The following is a 15,833-nucleotide window of genomic DNA, read 5'->3' on the forward strand; positions in this document are numbered from 1 at the left end:
CGTACAATCTACCTTCCCCAGACCCCACCTGTGGGACTACACTGGGTCGGTTGTTGTTGTTTTTTCTTTCCATGTGGACCAACATACAGTTGCAGAAATAGAATCACAAACTTCGATAGAGGCTTTCCCCGGCCCTTTTTTGTTGAAAGAAAGAAATGCAAGAATTTTTGAGAATAGAAAGAATCCGTTTTCATAGTCAGGTACTGATGTATCTCCTTACTTTCCTTTTAGTGCAACGTGGCTTCAGTTAATGATGTAGAACCCATGGTCGATTCAACATGTGAAGGAGCTCCTCTGTATTTACTGCCCAGCAATAATCTTAATGCTCTTAAAGTGATATTATGGGTTGACTTTGACTAGATGGAATGAATGGGGAGATTGTGAGCACACTAAAAATGCATTAGCAAAACGGTTTTTCAATTTTCACATATCTCATACTGTCTCAACTTCCAAGAACATTATGATTGTCGTTAGTGAATTGGAGTTTTTGCATGTTTGTTCCTTTATGGTAGCTAGAATATTGAACACCTTTACATCGATGAGACCATATGAAATTCCTTTCTAGCTGGTGCGGTACATTAGGCAATCATAGTTAATCTAACTTCCATTTGTTTATGCATTACCCTCTGAATAGACTTATGCGGTAGAAGTTATTTTCTGCTGGGGAGTGTTTTATTCTTCTCAGCACTAGATGATTTACACTAAGTTGTATATTCTGTCGTAGTTGCTAATGTCCGATTACAGAGAAGAATGCTTCTTTTCCTTGAAAAACTTACTCGTCTCACCCGAAAAAGTACAAAGGATCTGGCTCGTTATCTTCTTTTGTATTAATATCTGGTTGTTTAGTTTTTGTTGCACAGTTTTCTGACAAATACTTGTATGTCCAGCACTCTTTCTTTCTTCTTGTTTTTTGATATTCTGAAGTTTCTTTATTCTAATTTAATTCTTTAATTGTCTGTGGCAGATGATGGAAGAAATATTCCTCCATCTCTCAGGGTCAAATTCAGCGCTTCCAGCCATGGTTCAAATTCTTGCAGACTTTGCATCATCTGATGGTTCGTTTTCGGTTTGTTTGCAAATACTTTGTGGGTCGCTTTAACATTATGACATAAGTTACTTATCTGATCTACATCTATGATATTTGAAGCTTTGCAGTTTACTCCTCACCTTAAGGGTGTACTGGCACGAGTGGTGCCCATTCTTGGAAATGTGAGGGACATCCACCGGCCAATTTTTGCAAATGGTAATAGACCCCACTTCTCTTCCAATTTAAAATATATTTACTCATCAAGCAAGACGAAAGTAATGGCAGAGTGTTGTGGAAACCACCCCTAAATGCTTTCTAATTAAAAGCAATGAGCATTTTTCTTCTATAAATTCTGATAGAAAGTGAAGCTTCTGTTCATTGCAAAGTTTATATCAGTGCACATGATTGGTAAAGAGGGATAGAAATCAAGAAGTCATTTTACCTTTTTCATCAAAAGGAAAAAAAAAGAAGAAAGAAATCACGAAGTCATTTATTCATGAGAAAAGTTGTTCTAGTAATTTATGTTACACTTCACTGCTCAACTGTGTCCTTTGTTTTCATTGAAGGGACTTACGTTTTTTACTTTTTCCAGCATTCAAATGTTGGTGCCAGTCTTGCTGGCAGTGCAGTGTAGACTTCCCTCAGTCTTCAGTTGTAGATGCTGATATCATGTGAGACCAATTTGCTGTTTCTGGTTGGTTTTGATTTTCTTCGAGGATATTCATTTAGTTATTCATGGTGATATGAGTGCGCCGACTGTGCAGGTCCTTCTTGAATTCTGCATTTGAACTGTTATTGAGAGTTTGGGCAATTTCACGGGATCTGAAGGTTTGCCTATTCAGTTCATTTTAGAACAATTTTAAAAAAGTTGTCTTTATATGTAGTTACTGTCTTCATCCATTTCACTTTTCACTTCTTACAAGTCTACCTAAGTTCTCGTGATGGTCGATCAAGTGTCATGATCAACTTTGCTTTCATTGTGGAGTACCTTTGACTGAGGTCAACTTACTCTTGTTTAAGGAAAACTACCTGCATTCTTTGGTGAAATTCCCTTTAAATAGTTATATACGGATGAGTTTGAGTTTAACAAAAACCTTGGTGCTAACTTTTAGCAAGTACCAACCGGAAAAAATCAATGACAATATCAATGCAGTAAAAGTAAATATCGTCTGTCAAAGTTTTACCTTTCCTTCCGATTCGAAACATGGTAGCCCGTATGACATCATTAATGTGAACTGAGGGGAGAAACGTAGTCTCAGAAGTCATCTCGTCGAGGCATTGTGGCAGTTCTAGAAGGGCAAGAATGGGGAGAGGAGGACCAAGGTGAAAAATGCTTAGAAAGATGGGGGGAGAAGGGACAGTGTAGAGCAGCCAACCTTTGGAAGTCACACATAAGGAGAAATGGATAACTGAATGAGTGAGTGGAAAATCTGTGGGGTTCGGGTAATTCGTAGGGGTTTCCATGAGGATTTTGTGGATAAATTCATAAAGTTGCTTACAAACATTAAACGGAGAGCTAGGAGAGCAAGTGTGATGATGGTGATGGCAAGAGGGAGGGTAAGAAAGAGAGCATGTGGAAGAAAACAGATAACGAGAAAAGCACCCAAGGGTGTGGCTTAGTGGTCAATGAAGTGGGAGGAGAACCATGAGGTTTCACGTTTAAATTTTAGCGGAGACAAAACCACTAGGTGATTTCTTCCCATCTATCTAAGACTTAGTAGGCAAAGTTACTTGGTAGCTGGTGCTGGTGGGAGGTAGTAGGTACCCCGTGGAATTGGTCGAGGTGCGCGCAAGCTAGCCCGGACACCACGGTTATCAAAAAATGTCTGGCAGATAATCCATGCCTGTATATTTTGGTCTGTCTGCACCGAGAGGAATCATAAATGCTTTGATGGGTTATCAACTCCTCGCCACACTCTTAAAGTTAGGTGTCTTTTATCGTTATATATATAGGTGGCAGAATTTAGCCCCTGTAGCTTGCCCTATTCCGCTCTAGCTTAGCACTGTTTGTACCAAGCTGAATTCTCCTTCCCTCTTGTAAAATTTCTTGCTTCATCAAAAAAAAAAAAAAAAAAAAAAAAGAAAAGAAAAAAAAAGAATCACATTGGAACTAGTCGAATTGATGATAGATAAGGGTGCTTTGAATCAGCAAGTAATATGTAGCTGCTTTCACCTATTCATGTATTCAATAAATTACACTTCTTTTGTTGTCCTTCCATTCCAGTACATTTATTGCTCATTTTGAATTAGGCAAGGGAAAAGGAAGTTTGGTTTCCTGACATACTATTTTCTCAGGTTCGCTTATCTTCTGTGGAAGCATTAGGGCAGATGGTTGGTCTTATTACTAGAACGCAGCTGAAGGCAGCTTTGCCAAGACTTATTCCAACTATATTGGAACTGTAAGACATACACTGGACTGCTATGTTTCAAGAAAACATATAATTTCAAATGCTGTGAATATCTCTGATGTCAAATGATTAGCTCCTTGCTTGTGCTAATTCCTTTTTTAAACTTAGAAATGCGAGTGATACTTTGGGAGAAATTGTTTGTTGTATCTGTTGGGGGCATTGGGGCTCTGTAACAACGAAAGCTTTCGATTTTCAGGTACAAGAGGGATCAAGATGATGTAGCCTTTGTGGCAACTTGTAGCCTTTATAATCTATTGAACGCCTCGTTACTGTCGGAACATGGTCCACCATTACTTGATTTTGAGGTAGAAAAGCTATTTGAGTTGACATTCTCTCTTACACACCCAGTAATTTATGTTACTATCTGCTGTCTCTTGTACTCTGATTATTGTATTAGTTTGCTGTTGTTACTGTTCCCTTTCTTCATAATGCTTTATCATGCTATCGATTGTATTTTGCGATGACTTCCTCACTTCTGTTAATTCTTGTCTGGCCTTCTTTGAAATGCCTTTTCTTGAGCCGAGGGTCGGTCGGAAACAGCCTCTCTACCTCCCAACGTAGGGGTAAGTCTGCGGGAATATACTGGTATGTTGTTGTTGTTGCTCAATACTGTAGGATAACTTGATATTCCGCTAATTCTTATCCTATTACTTCTAATTACCAGTGAATACTTGTCTTGTCTTGGAATGAGGAATTGGAATCATTTATTAATAGCATCAATCTTGGCAAAGTCATCATGACTGGTCATAATTAATTAGTATTCCCGGGCAACAGACAGTCGCTGTTTGGTGCTTTTGTAATTTTCTACAGTACTGCCTTAGTACTGTACAGCAATAAAATATTACTTTATAAAAATAAGAAAAGAAAAAGACAGTCACTCTTTGGACCATCATACACGGTCCAATTGTTTGCTTCATTGGTGACTTGTCACGACTGTTGCTCAGGTCGCCTCCTCCGTCTGGTCCAACCTGGAAATTCCCCCTTTTCCCTTCTTTCTTGTCATGACTGCTGCTCAGGTTGCCTCCCGTTACATCTGTTATTCCAATGGTATGTGTCGCCTTCTTCTGGTCCAACCTGGAAATGCCCCCATTTCCCTTCTTTCTTGCATATAAAGGGTAGTCAAATTTGTCAAAAGAGTCGTCCTTCAAATCCCGATGGACAACGAGGCGACCCCTCATCATCACTAGTTTCCTATTCAGTTCTAGACTGTCTCTCTTGAGAAACTTGGGTCAAAGCAGCAGTATATGGATATTCATATTTTATGTGGATATATCAATATACACGGCCTTATAAAAAAAAAATAAAAAATATACACGTTTTGGAAGCATAGAGATGTACTTGTTTTGTCAAACTGACCTAGTACTTAATGGAAGCATTCTGAAGCTGGTCAGGAAGGAGGATAGATAAGCAGTGTAGGTTGATCCAGAACACGCCTGCATGTATTTTTGGTTGTTGTTTGGAAAAAAGAGAATTAACATGTGCAGTCTTAAAGATAAGTGTTTGTATCTATTAGCTTTTTGTTGCAAATTGAAAGCTATACACAAGATAACCATGTTACTCAGAACTCCTGATCTCCTTTAGAGGAACTTTAGGCCATGGTGCTACTATTGATGATTGCCAAAATCTGACTTATTGAAAATATAGCGAAGTTTGATAACCAAGTCCATGTGACATAGCTTGTTAAACACCTTACTTAATTCACCCTTTAGGGCTTTACCACATCGATGGGAACCTTGGAGGCTAGGGTTGAAATCCAGAGGAGACAAAAAACACTAGTTGATTTCTTTCCCTTTCCCAAAGCCTTGGTGGATTGAGTTACCCTTACCTGTGTTAGGTGGGAGATAGTAGGTACCCCGTGGAACAGTCGAGATGCACGCTAGATGGTCCGAACACCATCGATATAAAAAGTAAAAAATAAAAAATAAAAAATAAAATGAAGTGTTACAGAAAAAGTCATTAAGAATCCAGTCCAAGGAGTTTATCTTTGACAAAGTGCAAACAAATATTCTTTGTATGGTCCTTTGACCAAACAATTTTGTTGAACCTACTCACTTTAGCAATGGTAACTTGATGGTCTATTCTAGGTTCTTCTGGATATAGTCTTGCCTCAGATTGTACTTCTGTTGGGATGCCTCTTGTAATTTTTTTCCGATGACTGAAAAATCCTTCTAGAGCCACCCCTCTGGGCCAACTGCAGCCTTTGGAACTCGGATGATTGGCCTGCCCTCTATTCCTCTCCACTTAGATACTGGACTTAGTTCGCTTGGCGCAGGGCTCGAATTTGTGACCTAAGACACAAGTCCTTGAACCTTTGCCAATTGAGCTAACCCCTGTGGACAAATGCCGCTTGTAACTTATCTCGAGAGCCGTTAAGGTTTCACCAATTAGAGTGAGTATGCCTGATGTTATGCAATCATTTCATTGTTAAACATGTTGCTATATCATTTCCGTTTATAGCATTATTCTGATTTAGATAGGTAGCTAACTATCTTTGATGTGTGCAGGACCTTAGTGTCATATTGTCAACTCTTCTTCCTGTGGTTTGGAGAAGCAGTGACAAAAAAGAGCATTCAGATTTCTCAGTTGGGCTAAAGGTCTTGTTTATTGATTTATTTATTGTTTTGACTTTAAGAGTAAATTTCATTAATTGACTAGTTGATGGTCGTTTCCTGCTTGGAAGCTGTTCAGGTCCCATTTCTGTATTTGAGGCCTTAGTTTGTTTTTATTTTTCAATAGTTAGATCTTATTAACCCAAAGGGTAGAAACACATGGTTTTACAATCTCACATCAGCATTCTAGGAATCCCATTCAATTATCTACACAAAGAGAGATTCTCTGTGCACTTCAAAAATAATCAAGATATAACAAAATGTTCTTAATCGGTCTAATGAATTTTCCTCCTCAAAAGCTCTTCTGTTGCTTCTTGCCATATTGTCCAAAAAATGGCACGTGGAAGGATCCTCCGTAACCTTAACTGATTGGCCTCTTGGTTATTCCTCTCCAACTTTTAAGGGGATCACACTACTTGTCGGCATATCCCAGTTAACGCAAATTAAACCAGATAGAAGATTACACAATTTTGAAGAAAGACCAGTACAAGCGTAGATGTGCGTGACCTGTATGACCCCTTCTCCAGACTATGCATGAAGCACCAACAAACATATATTTCCTCTCTTCCTAAGATTTTTAGGAGTAAGAATCGCACTACTAGCAGTTGGCCATTAAGAAAAGGCAACTTTTTCAGTGCCATTATGCGCAGATAGCTAGCTATGTGAGAGAAGCCTTTGGATTCTTTCTTCAACAGAGCATGGTAGAAAGATCATACACTAAAAATGTCTGAAGATATCCTCCCTCTCCCAGGTTGCACGTGCCTTAGTTTGTTCGTCCACATGTCTGTATAGATAGTTTGGTTACTTACATACTGTCCTTTTAAAGAAGAGCGCTATTATTTGCTCTCAGATTGGAAGGAAGAAGTTCTGTTGATATTAAAGCGGCAAGATACCACCTCTTAAAAGAGAAGAAGCTCTCTGTGAGTAGGGTAAAGATATATAAAGCTTTAGAATATCAAGAGGCTAACAACACTGGCCACCCTAAATATCATGCTTTAAATTAGTAGATTCTCAGAAGGTAGTTTAGGGTGGATTTTCTTTCTTCGCTAAGTTTCTGGTCATATTAACACCACCGGGGCTTTCTTTTTGCCCTGTGACAAACATCTGCTTTGTCTCTTAAAATCGTTCTGTGTATCTACGCATGTTATATTTGACTAATATATAGTTCTTTTGTCTTTTGTGCGAATGGCAGACTTATAATGAAGTTCAGCATTGTTTCCTAACAGTTGGTTTGGTGTACCCAGAGGATTTGTTTGTCTTCCTTCTGAATGTGCGTATTTTTACCTTCATGCATTCCGATGCAGGAACTTTGTGATATTATGCTCAGTGTTTCACCTATCAAGGAGGCAATTAAAAGGAAACCAAAAGCTTGCAATAGGGAATAAAACTGTCTTTTTTCATTTTCCTCCATTTGTTTTTGAACTCCAAAATTCAACCTTTTCTTTAAAAAAATGAAATAGCGAACTTAGTTGTGAGACTTGATTATTTACAAGGTAATTGTTCCACTAAATGTTGTGTATTTGCTCTTTGCCACTGTCAGAAATGCAAGCTGAAAGAAGAACAACTTGCTGTTGGTGCACTTTGTGTATTAAAGCATTTATTACCCAGGTTATTTTTTCTACCTTAACTTGTTAATGTTAAGTTTATCTTCTCTTTCCAATGTGACTGTCATCGACTACTTTTATAGATTGTCCGAGGCTTGGCATAGTAAGAGGCCTTTACTAATTGAAGTTGTGACGCTGTTATTGGATGAGCTTAATTTAGGAGTCTGCAAGGCCCTTGCAGAGGTATTTAAGAGTTGAAAGTTTGCGTGTAGTGGCCAAGTTATGTAAACACTTACTCTACTTCTAGATACTATGTGACTGTGTTGCTTGCTTTGCAGCTAATTGTGGTTATGGCTTCCCACTGTTACTTGGTTGGTCCTTCTGGAGAGTTGTTCATTGAATATCTTGTTCGCCATGCTGCAATGTTTGGTCTGCACAGAGATGATACTGAGAGATCCAGGGAATTGAACTCTTCACCTGGTGGTTATTATCCTTTTGTGTACAAGAAAGTGGAGGTATGCATCTCTTGTAAAATATTCTGGAACTTTCAGTGGGTGGTCTGTTGTCTCTGTTTCAATATCTCCACCAATTTCATCTCTTATTCATGATTGTGTTGATTTGCTTGCCCTTCTCTTCATGTGTGATAAAGCGAGGGAGTGCTTCCTCTGGCTTTTGGGGAGGGAGAGTGAGAGATGGTTCCCATCATTTTTTTTGTGGTCAGATGAGGTGGTTCCTCCTCCCCATCTATGGGGAGCTTCCACTTGAGTTGACTCCTGTGTATGTTTCAGTTAGTGTGTCGGGATATCTATCAGAATGTGATGCCTGTTGCATAGATTTAATTTTTTATATGCTAAACTATAAGATGCTTGAATTCTCGCAGATGAAGATGGAGGTTGGTACACTGTCAGAATTGAGTTCAATCTGTGAAAAGGGTCTTCTTCTAATAACTGTTACTGTCCCTGAGATGGAGGTATGGGAGTACTTCTCCCTTTAAGAAATTTCACTTTAGTATTCCGTGTGAAGATTTTTTCAGTTATTTACTCCCCCCCCCCCCTCTCCCCCCCGCGCGCTTTTATGCTTATTATCATTTGTGGACTAACTGAATTCAATTTGTGCGGATTGTAGCATGTTTTATGGCCATTTTTATTAAAGATGATCATACCACGAGTTTACACGGGTGCAGTTGCCACGGTATGAGATATTTTGTCTCCTTTTGGCCTTCATTTTTTGACAAGGTTCACTACCTGTTCTTGCCTGTTGAAAACTTTTCTCTCTTTAAGTCAAGCTAATGTTCTATCTGCCATTGATAATGGGGTTTCACATATCCTTTTTATACCATAACTCCTTCAAGTGCCTTCTTTTTAGGTCTGCAAATGCATATCAGAATTGTGCAGGCGTAGATCTTCTCAAAGTGGTGCATCGGTTTTGGAATGTAAAGCTCGTGCTGATATTCCGCATCCTGAGGTAATGAACTTTAGTTTCACTGAGCAGTGGAGAATTTATATATTTTCATCTTGTTTAAGAAATTTATACAGCTACTTTACCTCATTTTTGGTGTTTTAGGAGCTTTTTGCACGCCTGATTGTTCTTCTCCATAATCCTCTGGCTAGAGAGCAGTTGGCAACCCAGATTCTAACCGTAAGTCCTTGTGTATAGCGTCTTAGACTATAATAATTGTTGAAGTGTGTAACCATCTCATCTAAAAGCTTAATCTGTTAGAAAGAGCACACATTTACTAACTGCAAGTCCTTGTGTCTTGCAGGTCTTGTGTTATTTGGCACCACTTTTTCCAAAGGACATTAACTTGTTTTGGCAAGATGAGGTATACAATATATGCAATATGTTAACCAAGCTTATACTTCAGCAATTTTTTTAGTGTTTTCATGCATTGAAATTATTCACTGTATAAACAACCAGACAACTGAAGATTGACGTCAAAGGCCTAGTTATTCTACTAATTAGCTAAAATTGAATTATTTCTATATCATCTCGATAACTGTCAGCTACAAACCTAAATTATGGGGTTTTAGTATATGTTCCATGGTTTGATCATTGTATTCATATTGGAACTTCTAAAAGTAACACTCTTCGAACTTACTAGTACCACATTCTAGCTAAGTTTTCTCTTTTTCTAGTTCAGACCAGATCTTTGAAGCTCCTCAACTGACATCTTGCGACTAGGTTCTTTTTAGTATTCGCCCTTAGACTTAATTCTTCTATTATATTAGCAGAAATTGAGGACATTGTACACAATTCCTTCCTAATAAGCTCTCTGCCTTTGCCTATTCCACTTTGTCGCTTCACTCTTCTTTCTGAGCCCTATCCACCATCACATCACACTTCCCTCCACCTCTAACAGCCTCCATAACCTATTCATGGACATGTGAAGGAATAGGCGTGGGTAAAACGGCCAGTGGAGGGGTAGTAGTACAGAGGCTGTTCAGGGGAAGGTGCAACGAGGGTGCATGAAAAGGGGAATTAAATTGCAGATCTGAACTCTAGAATATGTAATATCCGGGGGCCAAAATAGGATGGGATCTCTATTTATTCTAGTGAAATATTGGATACTTTGCTTTTTTATGTAATACGGAGACAATTTTTTCTGTATGTCTTAATGGGTTATCTTATTTGCTAAGCTCTAGATTCCGAAGATGAAGGCATACGTCAGTGATACAGAAGACTTAAAGCAGGATCCATCATATCAAGAGTCTTGGGATGACATGATTATCAATGTAAGACTAGTAACTTTATCCCCATGTTTGAAGCATTGAAATTGTTTCCTCGTTCTTTATGATCAAATTATTATTCAAGACTACATAGCTCGATGTTTAGGGTACTCTTTGTTCCTTGAGAATATGATTTGCTTTATATAAGAAATAAGAGCCTGTTTGGATGGGCTTAAAAAAAGCAGCTTATAAGCTGCTTTAGATAAGCTAAGCCAAACGGGCCCAATTATTTTTTTGGGCTTATTTTAAGCACAAAATGGCTTATAAGCTGGCCAGCCAAACACTCAAAAAAGCTGAAAACAGCTTATAAGCTGTTTTCAGCAACTTATAAGCCAATCCAAACGGGCTCTAACAATGCCACTGAGGATAAACAAAGTACTAAGAGCAATGAATATTTTTTATTACTCAGAATAATAAATATTTCTCAATCTCTTAAAGCATGTTGTCTCTTTTGGAAACAATGACTTCTCTGCTCCTGATTCTACGAGAAATTCTTTGAATGCATCTCATCTCATAACTTTTTTGGAGCCATAAAAAGGGTAATTTCATTAATATCAGTACTAAGATGGTGCATCTCATGTTAACTTTTACTGACTTGAAGTAAAGTTTCACCACTGCCTCAATACGTATTGGACCTAAATTCGTCTATTGACAGTTTATTGCAGAGTCTTTGGATATAATTCAGGATGTTGACTGGGTTATATCGCTTGGAAATGCATTCGAAAAGCATTATGAACTTTATAAACCTGATGACGAGCACTCTGCATTGCTTCATCGGTAATGTCAGTTATCTTCAATTTGATAACTTCACCGGGAACTGCAAATTCTTTTTATACTACTCTCGCTTAATTTGCTTATTTGTGTGACTGCCTCGGTGCATATTTAATTAACAAAACTTTATGATTAATCAACTTTTCTTATTGTCACTTGGCCAATTCAATATATAAATTGTCATAAAAGCTGAATTATTATCTTTTGAGCTCTTCTATTCTATTTTCTTATCGTAACATCATAGTTATTAGATTTCCATTGGTTGATTATTTTTGATAGAATTCTAAACTATTCTAAGTATCTCCTGACACCAAACACTTATTTCCTGGGGAATAAATAATGTTATTGATGAGAACCGAATTGCATGCAGGAAAATTTCTAATTGCTTGTCTAAGAGACTTTTTATTTGAATAACTTCAGTATAGTATAAATAAACTGAACATCCCAGGCCCTTGATAGTTTGCTTGGTTGGGATCAAGGAGGCCCTTCACTTCTTCTTCAGTTTGAGGGTCACTAAAAGTTATTTATTCTCATCGAGCAGTTTTTCCTAAGTTCTTGTGGCCATAGAATCTTTAAATTACATATCCTGATTATGTATTTGCAAACCGACCTGCATTCTGAGCAGGCATTGTTTACTTGAGCAGGCATTGTTTACTTGAGCATTCTAATCATTCATTGTTCTGTATACCCTTTTTCTGATGAAATGAGAGGAGATAAAGTGAAAATGATATCGTCAAATTTGGAAAAAAATCCTGATTTTGCTGCATTGCATCTATATGGAAATAGCTATTGTTGGCATAGAGAATAATTGAAAATACAGTTAATATTTGCCGATTGTTGTTGTTAGATAAGATATTGTATTGATTCGAAAAGGTGATTCAACCCCGTGTACAGGTTTATACAATTATTAGTTTTAGAACAATTTATCATTGTCTATGTAGAACAATTTTCATCATTCAAAAATTCTAAAAGGTAAATACACAAAGAAGTTAGGGGTTCAACATCTACTATATACACATAACAAAATAATTTTAACTTTGAAAATACACGAGCCCGGGAGTGAGTGTGGCTCCGCCCCTGAGAGTGAGTAGTCATCTGTATTAATAGGAATCTTATAGGTGCTTTAAAAATTTCAAAAGACAAAAAGATCCAACGAAGTTGCGTAAGGGAAATTTCGGTCCTTTCAAAAACCCTCCAATTTATTTCTTTGCAGGTTGTTCACATTAGTGTGCAAGGGTCACAGTATCTTAATAGTTACCAATTATAGAATTTGTAATCCCCGAGGATGGTAAATAACTTCCTTTAATATCCATATGCAAATAGAAATGGGGACCATATAGCGTTAAAGTTTTTCCCTTGAAACTGACAATGGCCATGAGTGGTTAATTTTAATATATTCTAGTTGTTGAATTTTGTATTCAAACTAGGATGGGTTGTCGTCGTGTCTAATTCCAGGCTCATCCAACATTTCTTCCTCGTATTTCTAGGGGAGGGTTTTCTTAATTCCAACTTTCACCTTCCAGATAAATTTATTATCCTATTAACAGAAAATGTCCCTTGTCGTCGCTCTAAAGTGAATGAAGAATTCTAATTTTGTGGACATGAAACTATTGAACCTCTAGCCTCTCTACCTCCATGGTAGGGTAAGGTCTGCGTACACTCTACCCTCCAGACCCCACTTTGTGGGATTACACTGGGTATGTTGTCGTTGTTGAAACTATTGAACCTCTTTGAGAAATATGTTCCCTTCAGAGCATTGAAGAAGAAAAAGGGAAGCATCTCTAGAAGATAAGTTATCAGTTTCATGGTTAAGGTACTGCAGATTGCTCTTTTCACAGCACAACTGCTATGATGTGCAAGTTGAATTTCCTCTCTTTCCCACTGTTAAGTTATGCTTTAAGTGCAATTGTCACAATGATTTGATTCCTGTTTCCGCAATTGAATATAATTAAGTGGTTTGATGATTAACCAGAAATTTCCAACCTTTTGTAATTTGAGAAAGATTTTCTTGAAACCTTGTCATTTCTTGTCAGGTGTCTTGGAATTTTGCTGCAGAAGGTTCATGCCAGAGCTTATGTTCGCGCTAAGATTGATCTGATGTATAATCAAGCCAATATTACGATTCCGACAAACAGACTTGGCTTAGCAAAAGCCATGGGATTGGTAACTAATTTGCAATTAGACTATTTGCTTTCCTAGTTTACAAATAGAAAAATAATTCTAATAGACTTTTGAGTCATTGGAGTTATCTTGCTTACAGTGCGCTGAATCAATGTTGCTTAGGTGGCTGCATCGCACCTGGATACAGTTCTCGATAAGCTGAAAGACATCTTGGACAATGTTGGGCAAAGTTTCTTCCAAAGGTGATATCTGAGCCAGGAATGAATATAGTTCCCTGCATCCTCTTGTCATCTCAAGGCTCTTTAGACTTATTTTTTCTGATGAAGTAATTATTTAATTAATCTGGCGGGGAAATTCCCCTGTTAACAAGTAGTACTTAAGGCTTGGTAACTACATTTATCAACTTGAAGGATGGAATTTCACAACCTTTATCATTTGGAACTTTCTAACTGTGTGGGTATACTTTGTGAATTGGAAGATGTAATTGATCTTATGGGACTTAAATATGAGTTGTCTCATTAGCAAAGTTACTGATGATTCAAATATCTTAATTTATAACTTCAACTAAAACGTTGTTGCCTATGGTAATTATTGTTTAGTGATTCATTCTATGCTGTTATGCTGATTTCATTGTTCTATGTATGATTTCATCTCACGTGCTATAAACTAAATTTTTCCTCGCAGAAGTAGGATCATTAAACACTTGATTCCCCCTAATACTGATCTAGCTATTCTTTGTAGAAACTGGTTCATGATGTCTGCCAGATGCTTCGAGTTTCACGGTTCAAGATGTTACCAACTACGATAGCTATGAAATTAAAATAAATAACCTAACATGCCCATCTAAATAAAAGGAATTGATAAGGAAAAAAAGCAGAGGCGTAGGAACCCTGTACAAAATATATTATCCTCCTTATAGTTTAGAAGTTGGAACAAGTCCTGCTGTGTCATGCAATAGTCTTACAAATTAACAACTCATTTAGTGTCAGTTTGGTAGTAATAGATAATAACACTCACTTTGACAGAACAGAGCTTGTGGCAACTGTGTACTACAATTCTTATTTTCTCGGTATCACATCTAGAGTATGAGAAGATTTGGCTGTTGCAGATTTCTATCATTCTTCTCGGATAAAGCTAAAATGGAAGAATCTGATGATATCCATGCTGCTTTGGCTCTAATGTATGGATATGCTGCAAAATATGCTCCCTCAACTGTTATCGAAGCCAGAATAGATGCACTAGTGGTATGTCATAGATTGTCATTACGCAAAGTCCTATTTTCATCGTTTGTCAGAATATGAATTTTCTTTTAGGTTCTATGTATTACAAAGCCTTATTCTTGTCAATAAGTGAGAGTGTAAGTTCATTTTTTTGACAAAGTAATAATTTTATTGAAGTTCATTATTTAGCACATTGTACAATCAGCTGCTGGAATATAATTGTTTGAACTATATGGCTGTTGTATTACTTACAGGGGACCAATATGCTGTCACGACTTCTTCATGTACGCCACCCTACAGCAAAGCAGGCTGTCATCACAGCGATTGATTTATTAGGTTTGTATGGATAGTAATTTACCTCCGGTAATGGAATATGTTTCCGTATCAGCCGCTTGAGTTTCTTATATATACTAGTGGAACAACGAATAAATACTGGGTCATCTTAGCCAAAAGTTTGATAACAGTGGGTATTATATTAAAATAAATTTGTGTTGAAGTGTTGAGAGATAAAATATTGGAACTATGTTTTGAGTTCTGTTATCATAGATTTCATGTTCTTTACCTTCTATTAATACTTTTTATTTTACTGAACAAGAACTTGTAAAATATAGATTTAACAATCAAAAGAAGTTTTAAAATTTAGGCGATAACAATTAGTTAGTTATATTCATGTTAGTGTGTTTACTTTAGCTCTTATGCTTTCTAAGAGGTTTTTTGGCCCTATCAGATATTTTTTTTCCAAATAAGAACTACTACTACTTCTTTATTTTTATTTTTTGTATAATGTCGGCCTGAGATGAATTTAAATGGAGAAACTTTGCGAGTCATTCATATAACCGATGCCAACTTGTTTGAGACCGAGGCATTGTTGTTATTGTTATAGTCTGTCACATCTATAACATCTGAGAGCTTTCCTTCTTTTGTTGGTAAAGATTGTGAAATCTTATTCAAGAAGGTGAAATGATGGAATGTCCCCTCCCCCCCCCCTCCTTGCTTCTTTAGCATTTCACATTGCTTTGCAGATTTTGTCAGTTTGCCTATCATGTTTTTTCATAATTTGATCAACAGGGAAATAATACCTTACTCCCGGCTAGTTTGGGATTTAAGTATAGTTGTTGCTGCTATTATCATCGTGGCTACTATCATTTTCACATATTTGATGCAAGTAAAAAGTGAGGGTGCTGTTGATTAATCATTAAACTACAGGGGTTTATGTGTGTATCATTGTGCTTTAGGTCAGGCAGTTATAAATGCAGCTGAAAGTGGTATATCATTCCCGCTGAAAAGAAGAGACCAGTTACTTGACTATATATTAACATTAATGGGCAGAGATGAGGAAGATGGATTTTCTGAATCCAACATTGAGCATCTGCGCACTCAGGTTTCGTTTATTGTCAATGATTTCTC

General features: G+C 37.2%; 1 protein-coding gene across 4 annotated transcripts in view; it reads left to right on the forward strand.

The window, feature by feature from the left end:
• Positions 1 to 15,833, forward strand: part of LOC132057367 (protein SHOOT GRAVITROPISM 6) — a 33,533-nt gene that overhangs the window by 4,421 nt on the left and 13,279 nt on the right. Inside the window, exons 6-28 of one of the 4 annotated variants that reach the window (XM_059449943.1) lie at positions 965 to 1,055; positions 1,148 to 1,243; positions 1,620 to 1,698; positions 1,792 to 1,855; positions 3,323 to 3,426; positions 3,632 to 3,740; positions 5,940 to 6,029; positions 7,237 to 7,314; positions 7,585 to 7,652; positions 7,732 to 7,831; positions 7,927 to 8,103; positions 8,469 to 8,558; positions 8,714 to 8,779; positions 8,954 to 9,052; positions 9,152 to 9,226; positions 9,351 to 9,410; positions 10,231 to 10,320; positions 10,970 to 11,091; positions 13,119 to 13,248; positions 13,369 to 13,448; positions 14,315 to 14,450; positions 14,681 to 14,762; positions 15,662 to 15,807. In XM_059449943.1, coding sequence (XP_059305926.1) covers positions 965 to 1,055; positions 1,148 to 1,243; positions 1,620 to 1,698; positions 1,792 to 1,855; positions 3,323 to 3,426; positions 3,632 to 3,740; positions 5,940 to 6,029; positions 7,237 to 7,314; positions 7,585 to 7,652; positions 7,732 to 7,831; positions 7,927 to 8,103; positions 8,469 to 8,558; positions 8,714 to 8,779; positions 8,954 to 9,052; positions 9,152 to 9,226; positions 9,351 to 9,410; positions 10,231 to 10,320; positions 10,970 to 11,091; positions 13,119 to 13,248; positions 13,369 to 13,448; positions 14,315 to 14,450; positions 14,681 to 14,762; positions 15,662 to 15,807 — 2,232 coding nt within the window. Of the gene's footprint in view, positions 1 to 964; positions 1,056 to 1,147; positions 1,244 to 1,619; positions 1,856 to 3,322; positions 3,427 to 3,631; positions 3,741 to 5,939; positions 6,030 to 7,236; positions 7,315 to 7,584; positions 7,653 to 7,731; positions 7,832 to 7,926; positions 8,104 to 8,468; positions 8,559 to 8,713; positions 8,780 to 8,953; positions 9,053 to 9,151; positions 9,227 to 9,350; positions 9,411 to 10,230; positions 10,321 to 10,969; positions 11,092 to 13,118; positions 13,249 to 13,368; positions 13,449 to 14,314; positions 14,451 to 14,680; positions 14,763 to 15,661; positions 15,808 to 15,833 lie in introns of those variants that run through there. The other 3 variants (XM_059449945.1, XM_059449944.1, XM_059449946.1) reach the window with 3 other exon arrangements.

Source organism: Lycium ferocissimum, chromosome 5 (assembly GCF_029784015.1).
Source record: "Lycium ferocissimum isolate CSIRO_LF1 chromosome 5, AGI_CSIRO_Lferr_CH_V1, whole genome shotgun sequence".
In the NCBI taxonomy this organism is placed as follows: domain Eukaryota; kingdom Viridiplantae; phylum Streptophyta; class Magnoliopsida; order Solanales; family Solanaceae; genus Lycium; species Lycium ferocissimum.